The following is a 20,520-nucleotide window of genomic DNA, read 5'->3' as shown; positions in this document are numbered from 1 at the left end:
GAAGATAACGTTACATACCTTTGGCCATAAAGTTCATAATCAGATTTTTTTTTTTACTTTTACTTCTAATAATTAAGTACATTTAATGTCAGAAAATGACTTTTGTTACTTAAGTAAACTTTATGAGTTTTTTTAACATTAACATGAGTTCCCCCAGCCTGCCTATGGTCCCCGAGTGGTTACAAAATGGCGATAGGTGTAAACCGAGCCCTGGGTATCCTGCTCTGCCTTTGAGAAAATGAAAGCTCAGATGGGCCGATCTGGAATCTTCCCTTTATGATTCATAAGGAGCAAGGTTACCTCCCCTTTCTCTGCTTTGCCCGCCCAGAGAATTTGGCCCATGAGAGAGAGAGAGAGAGAGAGAGAGACATCATGGCTTGCAAACCAAGGGGGTAAGCCAGCCTCCACAAAGCGTAGCTCCTATGGCGCCATTTTGTTGCTACCAAGCCATCACTTCCCGTTAGCATCCCATTGACTGCCATTCATTTTGACGTCACTTTGACAGCGAATAACTTTACATCTGAAGCCTTTAAAGACTCTATTTGTCCGTTGTTTATTTCTAAAGAAACACGACAATGTATAAAAGGCTCCATTACCTTGTACCTCACGTTATGGCTCCGTAGCAGACGTTTTTATAAAAATAGGCTAACGATTGTGTCATAACCACGAGACTTACTGTCGCATCCTAGAGGAATTACCGTATAGTACAGGAGAAGCTTGCAGGCAGTTTCGACTTACATTAGCTGTTTAAGTTTAATTACTAATGTTAACTAGCATGTTAGTTAGCAATAATTAGCCTGTGCTTATGTTATCTCCTTACATATACCTACACTCTCCGTCTCTGCAAAATTGGGAATGATTGAGATTTCTCTCGGCACAGCTACCAGAAGACTTCCAACTTTCAGACAGGTTGCTGACGTCACATCTACTTCTTCAAGTTGGAGGCTGCGCAGTAACGCTAGCGCTCACTGGGAAAATGCTTCTAATATCCTTCACTGGTCTCCGTCCAGAGTCTATGGGGTCACTGTGTCCATTGTGTTTACTGTCTATGTTGCAAACGAGCGAAGCATGGCAGTTGGTCAAGGCCACACCCCCACCCTCCACCTTGCCCCCCCTCTCTCCTCCTCAGTAGCATTTAAAGCTACAGACACAGACATGGCACATCCTAAGGAAAGCTCATTGTGGGACTGGCTCTAGTGGCTGTAATTCTGCACCAAGGCTGAATTTCAGGAAAGAGACTTCAGATACAGTATTAGGGGACCACTAAGGTCTATATAAAAGAGACTTCAGATACAGTATTAGGGGACCACTAAGGTCTATATAAAAGAGACTTCAGATACAGTATTAGGGGACCACTAAGGTCTATATAAAAGAGACTTCAGATACAGTATTAGGGGACCACTAAGGTCTATATAAAAGAGACTTCAGATACAGTTTTAGGGGACCACTAAGGTCTATATAAAAGAGACTTCAGATACAGTATTAGGGGACCACTAAGGTCTATATAAAAGAGACTTCAGATACAGTATTAGGGGACCACTAAGGTCTATATAAAAGAGACTTCAGATACAGTTTTAGGGGACCACTAAGGTCTATATAAAAAATACTTCAGATACAGTATTAGGGGACCACTAAGGTCTATATAAAAGAGACTTCAGATACAGTATTAGGAGACCACTAAGGTCTATATAAAAGAGACTTCAGATACAGTATTAGGGGACCACTAAGGTCTATATAAAAGAGACTTCAGATACAGTATTAGGGGACCACTAAGGTCTATATAAAAGAGACTTCAGATACAGTATTAGGGGACCACTAAGGTCTATATAAAGAGACTTCAGATACAGTTTTAGGGGACCACTAAGGTCTATATAAAAAATACTTCAGATACAGTATTAGGGGACCACTAAGGTCTATATAAAAGAGACTTCAGATACAGTATTAGGGAGACCACTAAGGTCTATATAAAAGAGACTTCAGATACAGTATTAGGAGACCACTAAGGTCCTATATAAGAGACTTCAGATACAGTATTAGGGGACCACTAAGGTCTATATAAAAGAGACTTCAGATACAGTATTAGGGGACCACTAAGGTCTATATAAAAGATACTTCAGATACAGAATTAGGGGACCACTAAGGGCTATATAAAAGAGACTTCAGATACAGTATTAGGGGACCACTAAGGCCTATATAAAAGCATCTAAAGAGCAGCATGTCATAGGACCTTTAAGTAACTCAAGTAATATTCTAAAAGGTGACTTTAGCTTCTAACAAAGTCATTTTCTGGTAAGATACTTGTACTTTTACAGTATTGCGTTTAAGTACTTTATGCAAGACTGTACAGTTCTCAATCAGTCTGAGAAACTCATTTTCTATAGAACATTTTCTTTATTTTCCCTCGCTCCCTTCCCCTCTCCTTATTTTATATGATTTATATTACGCACTGATGCAAAGAAGAATTTCATTTTGATCATCCAATTTTACACCACTTACTGTCTCTGTTCCCTAGGTGGGTTTCCCATAAAGGAAACACGCAGAACAAATCTGAATAAATTGCGGTTGGACGGTTCTGTTCTCGAGGGCTTTTATCAGCGTGGTTGGATGTTTTCATGTGATGGTTTTCTTTGGTTCACTGGTGTGAGGAAAACTCCCCGAGGCCTAATAATGTTGTTTCCCTACTGACAAGCTGACAACTGTATACGCTATCTCTGGTTGTAATAATTAAAAAGTTTAATTTGAAAAGAGAAAGACATTTTGACCAATTAAAAAATACATTTGTTCAGTCAGATAAACACAATTTCCACAACTAAATGTATCTAAATGTAAACACATAAACCAAAAAGCCAAATACATTTAGCATGGTTTTTATTGTTGCATTTGCGGTTTTCAGAGATCTCTTTCATTTGTTATATATATCACATATCGCTTTTTTTATGTTGTCCTGCAAATTATTGGCCTGTCTTCTTCTTATACGTACTTTCAGTGTACTGTAATGTTGGTTAATTGACAGTTTAGTTGCTCATTCTGTTTCTATGCAGGAATCACATCCCAGAGTGCCCTGGGGCCAAGGAGGCACCGACACGCAGGAGGTACGGGGAAAGACCTCTGCCTGGTAAATATGAGAGTCTCTGTTACATGATATTATCATGAATGAATGAATGAATGAAGAAATGTATTTCAGACATATCAAAATAATCCAAACAAGTGGCCGGGTTGGCTCAGTGGGTAGAGCAGGCGCACATATACTGAGAGGTTTATGCCTCAACGCAGAGGTCCAGGGTTCAAATCTGACCTGTGATGATTTCTGGCATGTCTTCCCCCTTTCTCACCTAGCTGTCCTGTCAAATAAAGGTGGAAAAAGACCAAAAATAATCTTAAATAAATAATCCAAACAGGGCCGGCCCTGGACTTTTGGGGGCCCTAAGCAAGATTTGGTTTGGGGACTCCACATTGTAACATGTTGCCACTGCACTTGGCACTAAACCAAATTGTGTATTGTAAATAGTTTAAGCACTCATGATGTACAAATACGCATGTAAAGACTAATGTGAGACCTATTAGCAGCAACGCTATCTTTAAATAGACCGGCTCTGTTATGAGCTCTATTGTGGGACATTTCAAGCGCTCTTGGGGGCCCTCTGGTAGCCACGGGGCCCTAAGCAGCCGCTTAGGTCGCTTATGGGTCAGGCCGGCTCTGAATCCAAACAAAACATTACACAAAAAATTTAAATAAAAAACAACATAGACATGTCTGAAAATGAGTAGGAGGAAGTATACACTTATTTAATCCTACCCATTTTCCATAACTCAGTAAATTATTTCATTTAACACATAATTACGTCATATTCACAATTATCTTATTATATATAGCCTATATGTCTACTATACATATAAACAGACATAAATACATACAAATACACCTACACACACACCCACACACAAACACACACACACACACACACCAACGAACATATATATTGCAGCTATTAATGCCCTCCTTTCATATAATTTTTGAAAAGCATTGCTTTGTACCTTTTTTGGAACTGGATTATGTTTGGACATTGCTTTAGTTCTGTGCACAGACCATTCCACAATTTCACACATCATCACAAAAGTTTCAAGCATTCTGTAAAATGTTTTAGACATTTTTTCTAGAAAATTATCTTTTTGTTGTATGTTTACTTCATTTATATATATGAAACATTTTGTTGTTTGTCCCCGCTCCTGTGGGAGGTGATAGAAACGGAGCAGGAAACAGGAAACAGGAGGGAAGGCAGGGTAGACTCATGAGTCAGATTCATGTGAAGAGCCAAAGTCTAACACAAAACCTCATACATTCTTTCATAACCTCCCGTTTGGACTACTGCAATGGAGTCCTGTCTGGGGTCCCCAGCAAAACCCTAGACAGGCTCCAGTATGTCCAAAACTATGCCGCCAGCGTCCTCACCCACACCAAGATGTGGCAGCACATCCCCAACCCTCATCCATCTTCACTGGCTCCCAATTAAGTCCAAAAGCCAAATATAAAATCCTCCTTCTCACTTACAAATCCCTCCATGCCCTGGCCCCACAGTACCTCTCTGACCTCCTCCATCCATACAACCCACCCAGAAACCTGCGGTCCTCAGACGCTGGCCTGCGCTCCATTCCCCACACCAGACTCCGTACCTTCGGAGACAGAGCTTTTAGTGTTGTAGCCCCATCCTGCTGGAACACCCTCCCGAAATGCTACATCCCTGGAAATAAAAAAAAACCTCTTGAAACACTACTTGTTTACCACAGCCTACAACCTCTTTAGCTTAGCCACAGTCCTTCTGTAAAGTGTCCTTGGGTTTCATGAAAGGCGCTATATAAATAAAAGTAATTATTATTATTATTATAACATCTCTAAGGTTACCGTCCTCTCTGTTCTGATCCCGCAGGGTGTCCAGGAGCTCGTAAGAAGCAGTTCCTACAGAGTCTGGTTAGAGCTCTGCAGCTGGAAGCAGAGCATGCTGGAAGTTTGAGTCCCTACCAGTAAGTCTTTACTATCTACTGCACATCACAGCGCCTGTAGTGATCGATGTAGTGGTGTATTAATAATCCAAAATCACTCTCTACTTACTATAAATTGGGTAAACTATTGGTGTTTATTATATAGGCAGATTTGATTGTATATAAACTTGCATAATGAATGAGTGAACAAGGGAGTGATACAACAACAAATAGTCTTTAACCCTTGATATTGACCAAAATAAAAAGACAGCACCAAAATATATTATTGTCACATTGTCTACCAAAAAAAGGAAAAAGGACAATGCATTAAATGGCTGTAACTCACCTAACTTCACTTCATGGAGCTCCAAAACACCTAAACACAACTTTTCACATTGAAAACCAAAAGTGTCCTGGTCGACCATGAAGTTATTCAGCAAAACACTTTTATTTCACTGGGCTTTTTTTTTTACAGTCAAGTATGGTATGCTCACACAAAGGGAATGCATGATGGTGACTTTACAGTGCACTAGAAATAAAGGGTAGATTCCCCTTGAATCATATGATGTATAATGATTAGTACTGATAGAAAGAATAAGCTCAAAATTGGCAAAAGTATAAAACTATGTCCAGGCGTTTCTTTGTCTACGTAGGCTTTTTAATTAGAGTATTAATGACAAGAAGGTGCCCTGAATGCAGCTGGGACACGTATACATTTCCTCACGGTTACATGTGATAATTGGTCTGTATGTGCTGCAGCAGGTTGTTTGCTTAGTAAATGCAAGAGCTAGTTAATTGCATAGGGTGACCTTTGACATACTGTATGCAATTTAAAAATAAAAATCCAGTATGGGTTTTCTTGACAACATAAGTGGATAATAAGTAAAAACAATGAGCAGAAATATATGAACAGGGTTATGCTCAGTTTCTGATCATACTTTGATTAACATAAGCAGCACAGAGAATACATCTGACTTGCTAAGTATGTAAAGCTCTGCATTAAAAGGTTAACATGTTTGGGTTAACATTTAATATTTCTGCTTTGCATTCATGGCTAAGGCCTCTACCCATAAAACATCGCTAAAGTCATTGTTTTGAATTTTAAGATCATCTTAGACATCTTCTTGTGGTCTTCTACTCCTCTATTATTGTCACCTTGTTAATTTTATAACACATTACTGTCATCACTCTCTTCATTCTGCAAAAAAATTTATCAGGTCAGCCCTGTACTCATGTACATGTTTGTAAAACTTGACAAACTGTACAAACAGTCATCTAAACTTTACTCCACTAGTGGTCAAAAACTAGTGGCCAAATTACACTGGTTTTTCATCTTGGACCTCGGTGGATGCATACATTACCTCTGGTCTGTTGCAGTGCTAAGATGCTGCTCAGAATGCCAAATGAAAACCAATTTTACACTTCAGTGCACAACTCGGACCTGATCAAGTACCTGATTAACTGTTGGAAGAACAGAAAAGATCAACTCCATCTGTTTCCCTGTTCTGTGTTTCTCTTTGCCAATTAGTCTTTCAGTACTTACCTCATTCTCTCCGTCTGCTTCTCTCTCAGTTCATTTCATCACTGTTTCATCTACATCAAGTCCTCTCTTTTTTTACCCTTCCTCTCAGCATTACAAATTTATGATATGACAGAGGCCTCGTTAATGTCACATAGCAATGCTGCACACACACACACGTAACTTCGGTTTTAGTCTTCCTTTTATCATCTCTTTAATATCATAGTAATTGGATGAAGTCACACTGCTACTTCTGATAGTGAAGTTGTTCATGCATGCACGCACGAACACGCACACACACACACGCACGCACACACACACACACACACACACACACACACACAAACAATGCCCAGGTTTCTTATTATTTTTCTTCCTTTGCGTTTGTTAACTTTGTTACTTTCTGATTATTTATGTCTAATGAACACAATGCTGTTTATTCCTGCTGTGGCAATGTTTGGTTTTTTCCCGTCTCTTCCCACCAGGGCCTCAAACACCCTTCCCTCCAGCTCTCCCTCTCCATCTTTGAACGCTCCACCCTCCTCCACCCCTTCCTCCTCCACTCTGGACGTGTCTTCTCCTGCTGCTCTGCAGGCTGTAGAGGCCTCCGGGCCAGAGGTTGTGCTGCGGTGGCACTTCAGTCAGCTGGACGTGGACTCCAGTGGGGTGCTGAGCGAACGCGAAGCTCGACCTCTGCGGCAGTTCCTGCGACAGAAGCTGAAGCCGCGACGTTGCGCCAAGAAGTTTGCTCAGTACTGTGACATGGACAGAGACCGAGGCCTGACGCTGGAGGAGCTGAGGGTCTGCCTGGGCCTCTGAGCCAGGTGTGTGTCCCAAATGACTGTGCTGTAATCTGACACATTATTTGATAAATATCCCTATATTCAAGCAAATACATTCCAGTGTTTTTCACTTAAATTTCCTTTCAAACAAGGCGATTTTCGAAGAAGGTTCAGGAGACTTTTATCAATTAGACAGGAACATTAAAAGGGAAATTTCACCGCTGGAAAGATGAATATGTATTAAATTGGGTCATTTATGTAGTAGAAATGTGATTTCTTTTTAAAAGTTGGTGCCTTCTAGACCGAGAAAAACCAGAAAATGTATTTTTGGCTCATGTGGATGAAATACAACAACTCCCAGAATGCACTTGCTTTGCTTCCCTACGACTCCACTCCAAAGCCACGCCTACCGTTTACAGACATAATAGACAGTGAGACAGTCAAGTCAACTCAAATGTGTTTTATTGTCATTTCAGCCATATACACGAAACAACGTTTCACCCCGGCTCAAATGGTGTTACACATTTAAAATGTATAAAAACGACATAATATGAAAACGACATACATTTAGTGCACACACATTATAGGCTCCGTAAAGTTCAGCTAACGCATTGGTAGCATTAGCGCTTGGTGGGATGTAAACACTGAGTATAAACACAGCCGTGAGTTTGCGTGTAATGTAGAATGGTCGGCATTTAACAGTCACAAACTCCACCAGCAGTTAGCAGTTAGTTGGATAAAAGCACCCCATTTCTGCACCAGTCCGTGTGCAGCAGCTGCTAGGAGGGCTAGCAGGCCTGGTAGCTGGATAGACCGGTACACTGTTGTTCAGCCATGTTTCCACAAAAACAAAAACACAGCAGTCTCTGAACTCGCGTTGGGAGTTTCGTTGAAGTTGGATGTAGTCCAGTTTGTTGTCTAATGAGCGGACACTTGCAAGCAGGATGGATGAGACAGGTGGCCGGCTAGCGTTAGCTTTCCACCTAGATCATACTCCTGCACTCGTTCCACGTTTCACCGCTTTGGATGTCACCTTACCCGGCTAGTGGCATAGAGCGAGACTGCAGGCTGAGGTGCTGGTCTCCGTAGCAGGCGAAGCTCACGTACTGTGTCGAGTATTCCGTCTGTAATAAAGTTTCCTGCATATGCTCCAATCAGTACCAATGTATCCCGGTGGTACACATATGCGGTAGTTTGAATGCACATAATTGTTGAGAGAGAGCTGTAGCTTAGCTCCAAGATGGCTGACACTCGATTTGCTTCAGGTAAAGACGACGGTCCGACCCCCTATGGGCGGGTTGAAAACATGCGGAACCAGCTGGCTGTAGTCCACAGACTCTGGGCAAAAAAGCCTCTGATGACGCTTAATGACGATTTTTGCGTCATCTGAGGCTTTTTTCCAGACCCACAATACAGAGATATCTAGTCTCAGGGGGACATGAGGGAAGGAAGCACGGTCATTCGATAATACTACCGAGTTTCTACTGATACAAAGCTTAATGCTAATTGGTGAAGTATCCCATTAATGAAGACTAAATCAATCACTCTCTGAAGTTCCTGTCTCTTCCATTTTGACATTAATAAACATCCGTTACATTCAAGTCATTGCCAATTGAGTTGCTACAAAGCTAATTAAGACCATCAGCTCCACAAAACTCTCTCTGTATTTCTCAGTATGGCTGTGTTCAGAAGATTGTGGCGTCCGGTGACTTTCCCGTGCAGAAACTCGAGTGAAGACAATTACCTCTTAATCCTCCTTGTCCTCCTTGGTTACAAGCAACTGTGTGGAGGAGGGGTGGGAGCGTGTGCGCGATCACTGAAGGCTTGTATCATGTGAACGCATGTTGTCATTACTTAGAATTCCTCATGGAGGAGACAGAAACTAGGCACTATAGCTTTAAACTCTGAAAAAAAAAAAAATGCTGAGGACATTACGTTTAAGCTGAACCTTTAAGGTAAACAAAGATATTGAAGGCGCCTAAAACACAGATGCTAAAGCCTAGTTCAGCCTATCTCTCTCTCTGGGAAGTATCAGAAGCTATATGCCTAGTTTTTTTTTTTTTTTTTTTTTTCTCTCTCTCTCTCTTTTTCTTTGGGAAGTATCAGAAGCTAAAGCCTAGTTCAGCCTATCTCTTTTTCTCTGGGAAGTATCAGATGCTAAAGCCTAGTTCAGCCTATCTCTTTTTTTTTTTTTTTTTTTTTTTTGGGAAGTATCAGAAGCCACAGCCTCAGTCTCAGCTCTATCTCTTTTCTCTTTCTCCGGGGAAGTATCAGATGCTAAAGCCTAGTTCAGCCTTTCTTTTCTCTGGGTGGCATCAGAAGCCAAAGCTCAGTTCAGTCTATCTCTCTCTCTCTGTGAAGTATCAGAAGCTAAAGCCTAGTTCAGCCTCTCTCTCTTTTTTTTTTCTTCTCTCTCTGGGAAGTATCAGAAGCTAAAGCCTAGTTCAGCCCATCTCTCTCTCTGGGAAGTATCAGAAGCTAAAGCCTAGTTCAGCCTATCTCTCTCTCTCTCTCTCTTTTCTCTCTGGGAAGTATCAGATGCGCCTAAAGCCTAGTTCAGCCCTCTCTCTTCTCTGGGGAAGTATCAGATGCTAAAGCCTAGTTCAGCCTCTCTCTCTCTCTCTGGGAAGTATCAGATGCTAAAGCCTAGTTCAGCCTCTCTCTCTCTCTCTGGGAAGTATCAGATGCTAAAGCCTAGTTCAGCCTATGTCTCTCTCTCTCTGGGAAGTATCAGATGCTAAAGCCTAGTTCAGCCTATGTCTCTCTCTCTGGGAAGTATGCTAAAATGTGGCTGGCCCTCGGACCTCCAAAAGGAGGTAGCTGCCTAGACTCCCTGAATCTCTAGAGACGGACATAATTATACATGAACAGGTTTGGTTATTAAAGACGTCCCCTGGCCTGTGACATATGAATGACCTGATGTTGTCTAAGATTTCCCTATAGTCTCATCATACCACAACATGGTGTTTCTGGAAATTCCACCACACTTTTCCCCACTGTTATGTATGAGTACAAGCTATAACAATACCCTGAAAAACAGTATCCTTAGTCTGACAAACACATCATAGCTGCACATCTTTAACCAAACTTTAATTGCCTAAAACTAACTTAGGTAAATCTGGCAGCAAAGCAGGGAAACAACTTAATATAATCTAAACCTAAGCCAAGAAACATTACAACAGCAGGTGGCCCCCATCTGCCAATTTTCAGTGTCAAAAAAACGAGTTGATACGAGCGGTGTAATCTATAGCAAAGTGGTGTAGACTACCTCCTGTTCTGAGCCAATTAACCAAATAACCTGATTCAGAACAGGTGCACCAGCTGCTACCAACGGGGAACCAAAGTCTCCACTCCACCCCCACATGGGGCTCAGAGCAAACCTGCTCATGCCAGCATTTTCTACTTCAAGCTATGTGAAAATGCAGTATTGAGGAAATTCTATCAGTTTAAAAAAAAAAAGTTGTATTCAGTTTGTGAGTAGAGTGGAAGCTACAAATCACTACGGCAAAGTTACTTTTACAATTACCCCAAAACCAAGCCTTTAAATTTCAGGGCAGATAATAACATGAACGTAGTGGAGCATTTAGCAGCTAAAGAGACATGTTTCCCTCAGGAGATGGTGGAGACCAAAAACAGAGCTAAAAGTGAGAGGGTATTGGACACAAACAACACTCCACTCATATCAGTCGGGAGTTGTCCTTTTCATTGTTAAACAAACACCATTGCCGATGAAAATGTATCTGTTCACGGACGAGTTCATGCAATGTAAGTTGTATTCACATTAAGTCTAGTTACGTTCATTCATGTCATGTCATTCTATTGAAATAGCTGCAGTGTTTCCCACATAATGACTTACATTCTATTTGTGGCGGTAGCTGGATGGTTAGCGAGCAAGCAAGCACAGCTCAGAGTGTGAGGGTGTGGACAAAGTTAGAGACAGACAGGTAGCACGCTACATCGCTGTGTGTGTCTGTGTCTGTGTGTGAGTGTGAGTGTGTCCGTGCATGTGCTACCGTGGCTCCTCATTGGTCCACTGGCTGAGATGAAAGCGTCTTTTTCTCCTGTCCAGGTTGTTGATCCCAGGAGAACCGAGCTTTTTGGGCGGGCAGCCAGACAAATTACACCCACCGCTGTCCGAGTGTTTATGTACATTTATGAAATCAAAACAAACGTGGGCAGCGGTTAAATGGCCTGCTTGTCAGTGAGCCATCAGTCACAGCTCGGCCATGACACCAGCTCACCAATCAGGCAGCCGCAGAAGGCCACGACAGCTAAAGGAGAGAGTGTGTGTGTGTTTGTGTGTGTGTGTTTTTGTGTGTGGCTCTATGAGTTACAGTCAGGGTGTTATTATGAGTGTGTGTGGGTAACTAGCCCATTATTCAACCGGCCTCAGACAAAGTCTATTTCTACATGAATACTTATGACATTTCTGTTGACATATACAAAACAAACTATCTGGTTCATACAGAGAACTTACAGTGCCTTACTATACAGATCCCATTGACATACTATACACCACCGTTCAAAAGTTATGAATCTCCCACCACAAAGCTTGATTGTTTCCAGCCAGATGTCTGAGAGCACTGCTCTAGGTTTGAATGCTATTTGATGCTTTTAGGTTGTAGAAAGTCCTCTTTCAAATAGATGTTATTTAGTTTTGTACATGGAGAACAAAACGCTGTACAATGGTTCAACCAGACTGACGACAAAGATCCCTCTGAGCAAGAGTTGAATAAGAAGAGAAGAAATCAGCAGTCATTGATAAAATAAACTGGAAGCTTAGCATCATGTGTGCAAAGGTAAACAGGAACAGCTTCCTGTTTAAGTGTCAAGTGCTCAATACTATAGCCTATAACAAGCTGGAATTAACATTTAGCAGAGGCCTTCTTCAAACTTCACAATAGGAAGGTTAGTTATGCAACACTGTGGGGACATCAACTAAATGCAAGTTTGTTCTTTTATAGCCAATTGGAACTATTTCACATGCGAATAACACATTTGGTGTCTGAATTATACAGTTTATATCTCTGTTAGATTACTTATTATTGAAGCAAAGAAGAAAAACATCACTATAACAGCTAAATAAAATTTTTTTTAATGGTAATGTGGATGGAAAAACTTAATTACACAGTGTTTGCTATGTGGTATAGTGGAGACATGAAGAAAAGATGGCAGTGTTTTATGTTTTTACATATTGGTAACTAATACAGGACAAAACATATTTTTAGTCTTTTGGATTTAAATGTAATAAAGGACTCTTTAACAAACTGAAACATTCACATTTCATTTTCCCAAACTTCGGCGACATGGTAATCAAAATGGAAATATTGTTTTTTTCATCTTTTTTTCACATCACAGTCATCCAGCAGGTAGAGGTAGAGTTGTCCAGGCGAGCAGGGATTTGAGGGCAGCAGATAGAAAGGAAAAGGGGGAGACGGATAAGAAGGGTGAGAAGGGTGAGGGGTGAGGAGCAGCTGATAATCAGTGATTCATACAATAGGCGAAGTAGAGGGGGAGGTATGGCGTTAAACTCACAGGTGTCTGGCAGAGATAGCGGCGAGGTCCAGTGGCGGGTCTGCTGAGCTCCACTAAAAAACGGGACTGGAGTTTGGCTTTAGTTTCCCTCTTGTTGTTTTTTAATGTAATTATTATCTTATTCATTTTACCTCTCTCTCTCTCTCTCTCTCTCTCTCTCTCTCTCTCTTTCTCTCTCTCTCTCTCGCCACAGGGAGCAAACAGACAAATCACCCGCTGCCAAAGGCCCACTCCTTTCCTACCGCTTCACTGTCACCTTTCAAGGTTCTCTTTATTCATCCATTAAATGAAAATGAACATAGAAGGACTTCAGCTGCCTCTGGCTGTATTGGTGTCACCGTACTATATCTATGATATAACCCTCTTATAGTTACTCCAAGTCGACTGTCAACTTCAAAATAAGGAATTTAGGGTGAAGATTGGGATTGGGCCTCACTCTTGGTGACTTTTCCTTCCCAAAAATCCTCACCTCCTTCCCTTAATCCTTGCCTCTTTCTCTTCATCCCTCTCTGCTTTGTACATACTTTGCTTATTTTATATACATATTGCCAAGATATTGATGTAACATATTTAGATACACATTTTGATCAATGGTAAATTCATAATTTTATATACAACCTTTGTACAACATATCAGTCTGCAGCACTTTCTCAGACACTACATTGTTTTCTGATTGATTGATTGATTGATTGATTGATTGATTGATTGATTGATTGATAGATAAAAGTCATTTCCAGCTTTTGATTACCTGATGTTTGTAAATGTTCTTTCAATAAATGGACTGCAGCAGCGACGCTGTGAACATTGTTTGCCAGTAATCATCAGTGGATGCGTATGAAGTCGTTATTTTTGCCTCATGGGAAGGCCTCAGGTTGCCACAGCAACTGCTGCCCTCGTTGCCGTCTCGCAATAAACAAATCAGCAGATAAACAGGAAACTAAAGAGGAACAACAGGTCATATTACCAGCCAAGTATTTCCCATGGTGCATTAGCTCCTGTCATCAGTGTGAGTGTAAATTTGGACGTTGCGTTAACAGACATCCTAACGGCAGTAGAAACCAGCCGTGTCTCTAACTACACGGCCTCCTGTCCCAAAGCTGTAATGTAACCCCGAGGACAACCGTGAAGATGTCCGTCTGTCCCCGAGATGAACATCTGCTCATGTGTCCCTGAAGGCCAGCCTGCAGAGGTCAACGGGATCAGGCGTCAAGAAAAAAGCTACCAAAAGAACAAAGTTATAGAATCAAACAAACCTCATACCTATAAGTGGTGGGGGGAAATAGATTTACGTATGTATTGTTTTTTTGGGGGGGCATTTTTTAGGCCTTTATTTATATAGGACAGCTGAAGACATGAAAGGGGAGAGAGAGGGGGAACGAGATGCAGCAAAGGGCCGCAGGGCGGAATCGAACCTGCGGCCGTTGCGTCGCGGAGTAAACCTTTATATATGCGCACCTGCTACAGGTGAGCTACCCAGACGCCCTATGTATTTATTTATTTTTTTTAGTTTTTATTGATTCCTTTTCCAAGAATTGATATTTTTTATTTATTTATTTTTTACCAATGATTCACCTAAATATTTTCTGTTTATACGGTACTATTATTAACGGTGATATTTGAATATAATGTGGACTGAAGAGATGAAATTTTCCAGTATTTCACAAAAAAGCAAAGACTCTATGAAAGTCAGAAAGAATAAAATCATTTTGCGTAGCAGAAATATGTCTATCCTTCCTTCTTGTTCTCAGTTTTGTCTTGTGACTCCTTGGAGTTGTCCCGACCCCCCCAGGTTGGGAACCAAAAGACCACAGGGACTCCCGTTAAACTGACAAACTATGAGAATAGAAGATCTTTAATGGCATTATACAAGTACAATACGTCTACGTTTGCAACTTCCATAACGATGCGATCATAATGAATAAGTTAAAAACAACTTATTAAAAATAGCAATAAAGTGGCAATAAGGCTTTAACATTAAAAACAGTAAACAGCTGGATTAAAGCTTTAGTGCGTACATTTTTGATATTAATAAACGTCCGTTACATTCAAGCCATCGCCAAATGAGTTGCTGCAAAGCTAATTAAGACTAATTAAGCTCCACACAACTCTCTCTGGATTTCTCAGTATGACTGTGTTCAGAAGATTGTGGCGTCTGGCGAGTGAAGATAATGACGTCTTCTGAAGAGTCCATCATGTTTTTTTAATCCTCCCTTTTCTCCTTGGCTACTAGCAACTGTGTGGAGGAGGGGTGGGGGTGTGGTGCGCGATCACGGAAGGCTTGTATCATGTGGACGCACCGACAGTTTTGTTGTCATTACTTAGAATTCCTCATGGGGGCGGCAGAAGCTACGCACCATAGCTTTAAAATAGTGCAAGTAGCTCAGCTATGGAAACACACTGTATGGATGTAACTTTGGGTTCAACATTGGGGGTTGAGATCTCCACTTTTGAGCAAAATTGACATTTTGAGCTTCAAACACTTCATTTTCTGCATTCTGGTGAATTTTTCTGCATCAATTTATGGTGCAAATGTCTATATTTATGTAAAGGAAAATTTTAATAGATTTTATGGGGGAGTTGCACTGGCCATTTTTGATTATTGGTGGGGTTGCCCCCCCCCCCATACCCCCTGTAAATTAGGTCTATGGATGAGTGTATTAGTCGAGGTACCGTGTACACTGAGGTTACTTTTTAGTTTCAGCAGCTGCCACGCCAACTGTCTAGCACTGGCACGTTTACCGAAATCTTGATTAATGTGCTTGTGTCCTTACAAATAAAATAAAGAAAATGTATTATTTATATATATTTAATACATCATAAAATCAGCAATTATGGGGCAGAGGCAAATTATAGGGGGCACGTGCAGTTATAGCTCTAGTTAAAAAGCTTTTTTCATTATGGAGGCGCAGGCGTAGAAGGCCTTGTAACATCTGCCAGATGCTCGGAGTGCGAACTGACGGTTTCATGGCTCTGTGGAGTTCTTACAGAACTGAGAGGCTTTTCTGAGGCAGAGTGTGCTGTACATGTCCTACAGAGCTCGCAGCTGTCGAATGATCTTCTGTGCTCTGGAGACAACCCGCTAAAGAGCTTTCCTATTCACTCTAAATTCAAATCCATCATCAGCTGACCACACCCAGGCCTCTCCACTGTTCACTGCTCCAACGAGAGGGGTGATGTGAGGTGATGTACCTGCGACCAGCAGATGGCGCTCTGGCTCTGAGGCAGCAGTGAGAGCAGCAGCAGCAGGAGGTAAGGGAACCTCACACACTGTATCGCTCCCCAGACACACCCTGTGAGACCAGCCTCGGCAGAACACAGCTCTTCTAGTACATCCATGGAACAGACAGGGAACACTGGCGTTGATGACAGATTTCACAAAAGCACAGGTATAGATTTCTTGATAACACAAACTACTCATCGGATGGACGTGGGCAGAGTCAGAGCCCTGGGATTTAGGAGGCTAGGGGGTTTGATATGGACTGTGTGGATAATGTGATAGTGATATGAATTATAAATGAGCTGGAGCATTTAAATGTATAGGTTAGTGTGTGTGTGTGTGTGTGTGTGTGTGTGTGTGTGTGTGTGTGTGTGTGTGTGTGTGTGTGTGTGTGTGTGTCCCAGGGTGACAGACTGAGTGCTCCTCTCAGCCCATGACTAACAACAAGGAAGTGGCCTGCAGGTCACACACAGACATCAATCTGCCAAGGATTTCAGAACACGAACACACACACACACACACACACACACACACATACATACACACACACACGTACAGTATTTCCTCAGTACATTTGCATGCTGGGATTAATCTATAATTCATCCAATAACTGTCATATTTTCCCTCACTGTATCTTTTGTCCACAAGGCCACAGAGCCAGGCGGATAAGATGGAAATCATTATAAAAACATGCTGACTGAAGCAGCACATACAATTGCAAATTTGGAGAACACAGAGGCAGACCAGTGTGAGCTTCAGTACAACATCGACAAAATTAAACAAATTACACGACTGGACACAAGAATACAAAAAAAGGCTGTATAGACAGAAGAAGTATTCAAAGTATGGTAGCCCGGATGTGCCAATCCAACGAGCGAATGTGATCAAATTGCTGCTCTAAAATACGATGAGTTGATCCCGATGATGCCAGTGTGTGTAGTCTTAAATCCATTTCATACATGCGCTGCAACCCTGAAATTATGCAGACATTACGCTGAGGAGCTGTATGTGAGAACGCAAATGTTTCAGTCAGTTGCACCGGACATTAAATGGTCTTTACCCTGCCAGGTATCTGGTACAAAGCCTGTGTAATGTCTGACTGAGCCCATGTGTGAATTGTTCTGGAGAATCCACGAGTGAGTGGGCGTGTTGATGGCATTTCTGTCACGGCTCAAAACTTAAAGAAAACAAACATTAGAGTGTGAAGAAGAAGAAGAGTCATATACACGACTGCGCCGCTGAAAATGTCGAGCTGGAGAGATGGCGATATTCCGGAACTTCTGTCGGCAAAATCATCAGACAAATTCATGAAACAGCAGGAAACTCAGTTGTTTATGACTAAATAATGATAATAATGATATATAATGCATAGAAATGGAACCCCTTCTCCCCAAATGAGAGCAAAAATGAAATTGTGTCTGACATTCCCTGCTACATTTCCACTTCAAATTGAAGACCATGGAAGGATGGTGCAATTGTATTTACTTCTCAGCTTATAAACCTCTAGTTAAAACCATTTTTGACACCCGCAGATGATCCAACATGAAGGTCAGGCGTCCCACCATTACATTACCTGTTTCCACTTGGTTCTGGCCTGATACCAATATCTACATCTACATTATAAACACTGGAGTTTGAATGACGCAGAGCTCTGCATCACATCGCTGTGCAGACACAAGTGATGTAAACTCCACGGGATCTCAGCACAGATGGTTGGAGCCAGAGGCAGGATATACCTCTCATCTGTCATTCAGGAGCTTCGCTTAATTAATCCAGCAGTGGGATTATGTAACTAAACTTTGAGGCCATTAAAGTGTCTAGCAGGCAAATTCAATCATGCTTAAGATCTAAAAAACTAACAGGGAGTAGTCACGTCCTGAAGTAGAAATAGTACCTTCAGGAGCCGTTGATGAGATTGACATCACAGTGATTCAACACACACACACACACACACACACACACACACACACACACACACACACACACACACACACACACACACACACACACACACACACACACACACACACAGAATATCGCAGGAGATATGCACATGCTGAACTCACTGGAGCAGATTCAGGTTGCTGAACTACACGATGGAAAGGTTATCCCGCACTCCACTGAACTCACTCATCTGTGCTTCAGGTGACAGAAATAAGAGGATTAATGTGTGTGTGTGTGTGTGTGTGTGTGTGTGTGTGTGTGTGTGTGTGTGTGTGTGTGTGAGAATGTGTGTGTGTGTAGTGATTAAATCTCTCTGATTCTGGTTAATGACATGCTAATTGGAACTAGATAGCTCCTTCCCATCGACAGAGGTGGAGAATTCGGTCATCAAAGAACAGCAGCTCATTATGAAGCCAGAGCTGCTCAGAATACAACCTGTCCTCCTCCTTGTTCTTGGTAAAAAAAAAAAAAAGTTGAGCCAATGGAAATGTCAGGACTGATTTGAAAACATTTCCATTTTTCAGCTATTACAAAGTCATCGTCACAGACTGCAGTAAATGTAGCAGCGCAAACTATTAAATGCTCCAACGCACGCTATTGGATAACAGTTTGTCATCGACTTCAGACCTCAGGAGCAGCTCTCCACTCTGGAAAGGTGAAAAACGGTTCGGGAGACTTTGATGACAGAAGCATTTAATGAAATCTCAATCGAAGAGAATTAGGATTAGCAATCAGGGATGCACCGAATCCAGGATTCGGCTTCTGATTCGGCCAATTATTGGGCTTTTTGACAGGGTTCAGTTTCTGCAGAACCTTAGAATTTTTTTCCACCAAACCGAACCCTCGATTGCACTACGCGCGCTACGCTGGTTCGACGTAATGACGCCGTCGTTGGTTACGGGAAGGTGTTTACGTAGGTGGAGCGTTCAATGCAGCAGGCTGTGAGAAAGTGAAAATGGAACTCGTGAGCAGAAAAAGTTGTTGTTTGGCAGTACTTTCAGTCAAAAGAAGACCGTTCAAGTCCAGCTACATGTTCAATTTGCAATGGCGATTTGTCTCGTGGTGGCGAGGACCCTAAACCCTAAACTGTTAAAACATTTGCATATGAAACATCCGAAAGAATATGAGTTGTGCATGAAGGAATCTCCAGACAGCAACTTCAGGTACAGCAAAGGAAGGACTGTCACAGCTAAAATCTTCATTAATGTGTTTACTGTGTTAATGGACTGAGGATGGGAGTAGGACTCGGTATTTGGTTTCAGATTCGGCAGAATCTTAACCAGTGGATTCGGTATTTGGGCAAACCCCAAAAATCTGGATTTGGTGCATCCCTATTAGCAATGCAATTTAACCACACGTAGCGTCATGTAGTGCCATCCCTACTCTGACTGTCCGTGTGTTTCCAAGAGTCATATATCTCTCGCTCAAGCTGTCAAGTTTGTGTTATGTAAAGATATTGATGGCGCCATAACAAAGATGCTCACCTAAATCTAGTTCACTCCATCGCTCTCTGGGAATCAGGCTAAGATGTGTGTGAGGCCCGTTTCTGTGTTTCTACCAAACTTTAAAAGGAAACATATTCATACTTGAACACAGGATGGATTATGGCCATATATTCTTGTCCCCTGACTTACTACACCAGCCACTGTTATCAGTTTTGACCAAAGTGCTTAAAAGTTTCTTATGGAATGTATTACTGTTTGTTAACACAGCTGGCTCAGCCCCAGAGAGAGAGAGAGAGAGAGAGAGAGAGCGCTAGATTGAGCGAGCTAGAGCGTGAATGAAGCGAGGGAGTGCAGTAGAAAGCTGCGATTTAGGGGAATAAACATTCATTTCTGATTGTTTCACAGATGTTACATTCTAAAGCACAAATAAACACACATACCTCCACGGGCAGGTACCACATTGTCGGATTTTGTGCGCATGCGTAGTTACATCCTGTCTCTTTCTGTGCGTGTCGGTTAAACTTGTGCGCAGGTATGAGCCGCACATCCTGCACAGGGTGTTATTTGCTGGGGGTTACACACCCGTGTGCCAAAGGCTCTTTTGCTGACGCCCAGTGTTATGTGCTCCCCGCCCTGCTCTATTTTCCTCTCTCTTCATCTCAGGTGTTCCTGATTCCTGATCTCTGATTGGGGGGGTGGCCCCGCCCCTGGATATAAGAGGCTAGGAGACAGGAATGCCTAGTCAGTGACTGAAGTATCTCGGATCGCCGTTGTTCCTTTTGTACCTACTTTTGTCTTCTTCTTTGAAGAGGATGGAGGTCTGGTAGTCTAGTTTTCGTGGCGTTGTTCTTGTTAGTTAGTTACTACTTTTTAGTTTGGGGGGGGAGTTCTGGGTCCAACAGCCCTTGATAGGTTGGCTCAGGCTTCTTCCCTTCTTTTGTTCTTTTTGGCCAGACCTCCAGACTCCCATAGTTTTGGTTTAATTAACTGTAGTTAAGTTGTAAATAAACTTTATGATTTACTTTAATGATCCCTCGGGTTGTAGGTAGTTCGTGTTTGTACGCTGTTAACATGCACTCAAGTTGCCCTAAATGTCCACAC

At 41.9% G+C, this 20,520-nt stretch overlaps 1 protein-coding gene across 2 annotated transcripts in view; it reads left to right on the top strand.

The window, feature by feature from the left end:
- LOC120548705 (SPARC-related modular calcium-binding protein 1-like) overlaps window positions 1-13,637 on the top strand; it is a 31,375-nt gene extending 17,738 nt beyond the window's left edge. For both annotated transcript variants that reach the window (XM_039785128.1, XM_039785122.1), the window contains exons 7-10: window positions 3,042-3,115; window positions 4,926-5,019; window positions 6,982-7,320; window positions 13,007-13,637. In XM_039785128.1, the coding sequence (XP_039641062.1) occupies window positions 3,042-3,115; window positions 4,926-5,019; window positions 6,982-7,315 (502 nt within the window). In that variant the 3' untranslated portion in view covers window positions 7,316-7,320; window positions 13,007-13,637. The remainder of the gene's footprint in view (window positions 1-3,041; window positions 3,116-4,925; window positions 5,020-6,981; window positions 7,321-13,006) is intronic.
- Window positions 13,638-20,520: the final 6,883 nt, after the last annotated feature.

Source organism: Perca fluviatilis, chromosome 2, assembly GCF_010015445.1.
Source record: "Perca fluviatilis chromosome 2, GENO_Pfluv_1.0, whole genome shotgun sequence".
NCBI classification, from domain to species: domain Eukaryota; kingdom Metazoa; phylum Chordata; class Actinopteri; order Perciformes; family Percidae; genus Perca; species Perca fluviatilis.
This window is presented reverse-complemented; position numbering and strand designations above follow the sequence as displayed.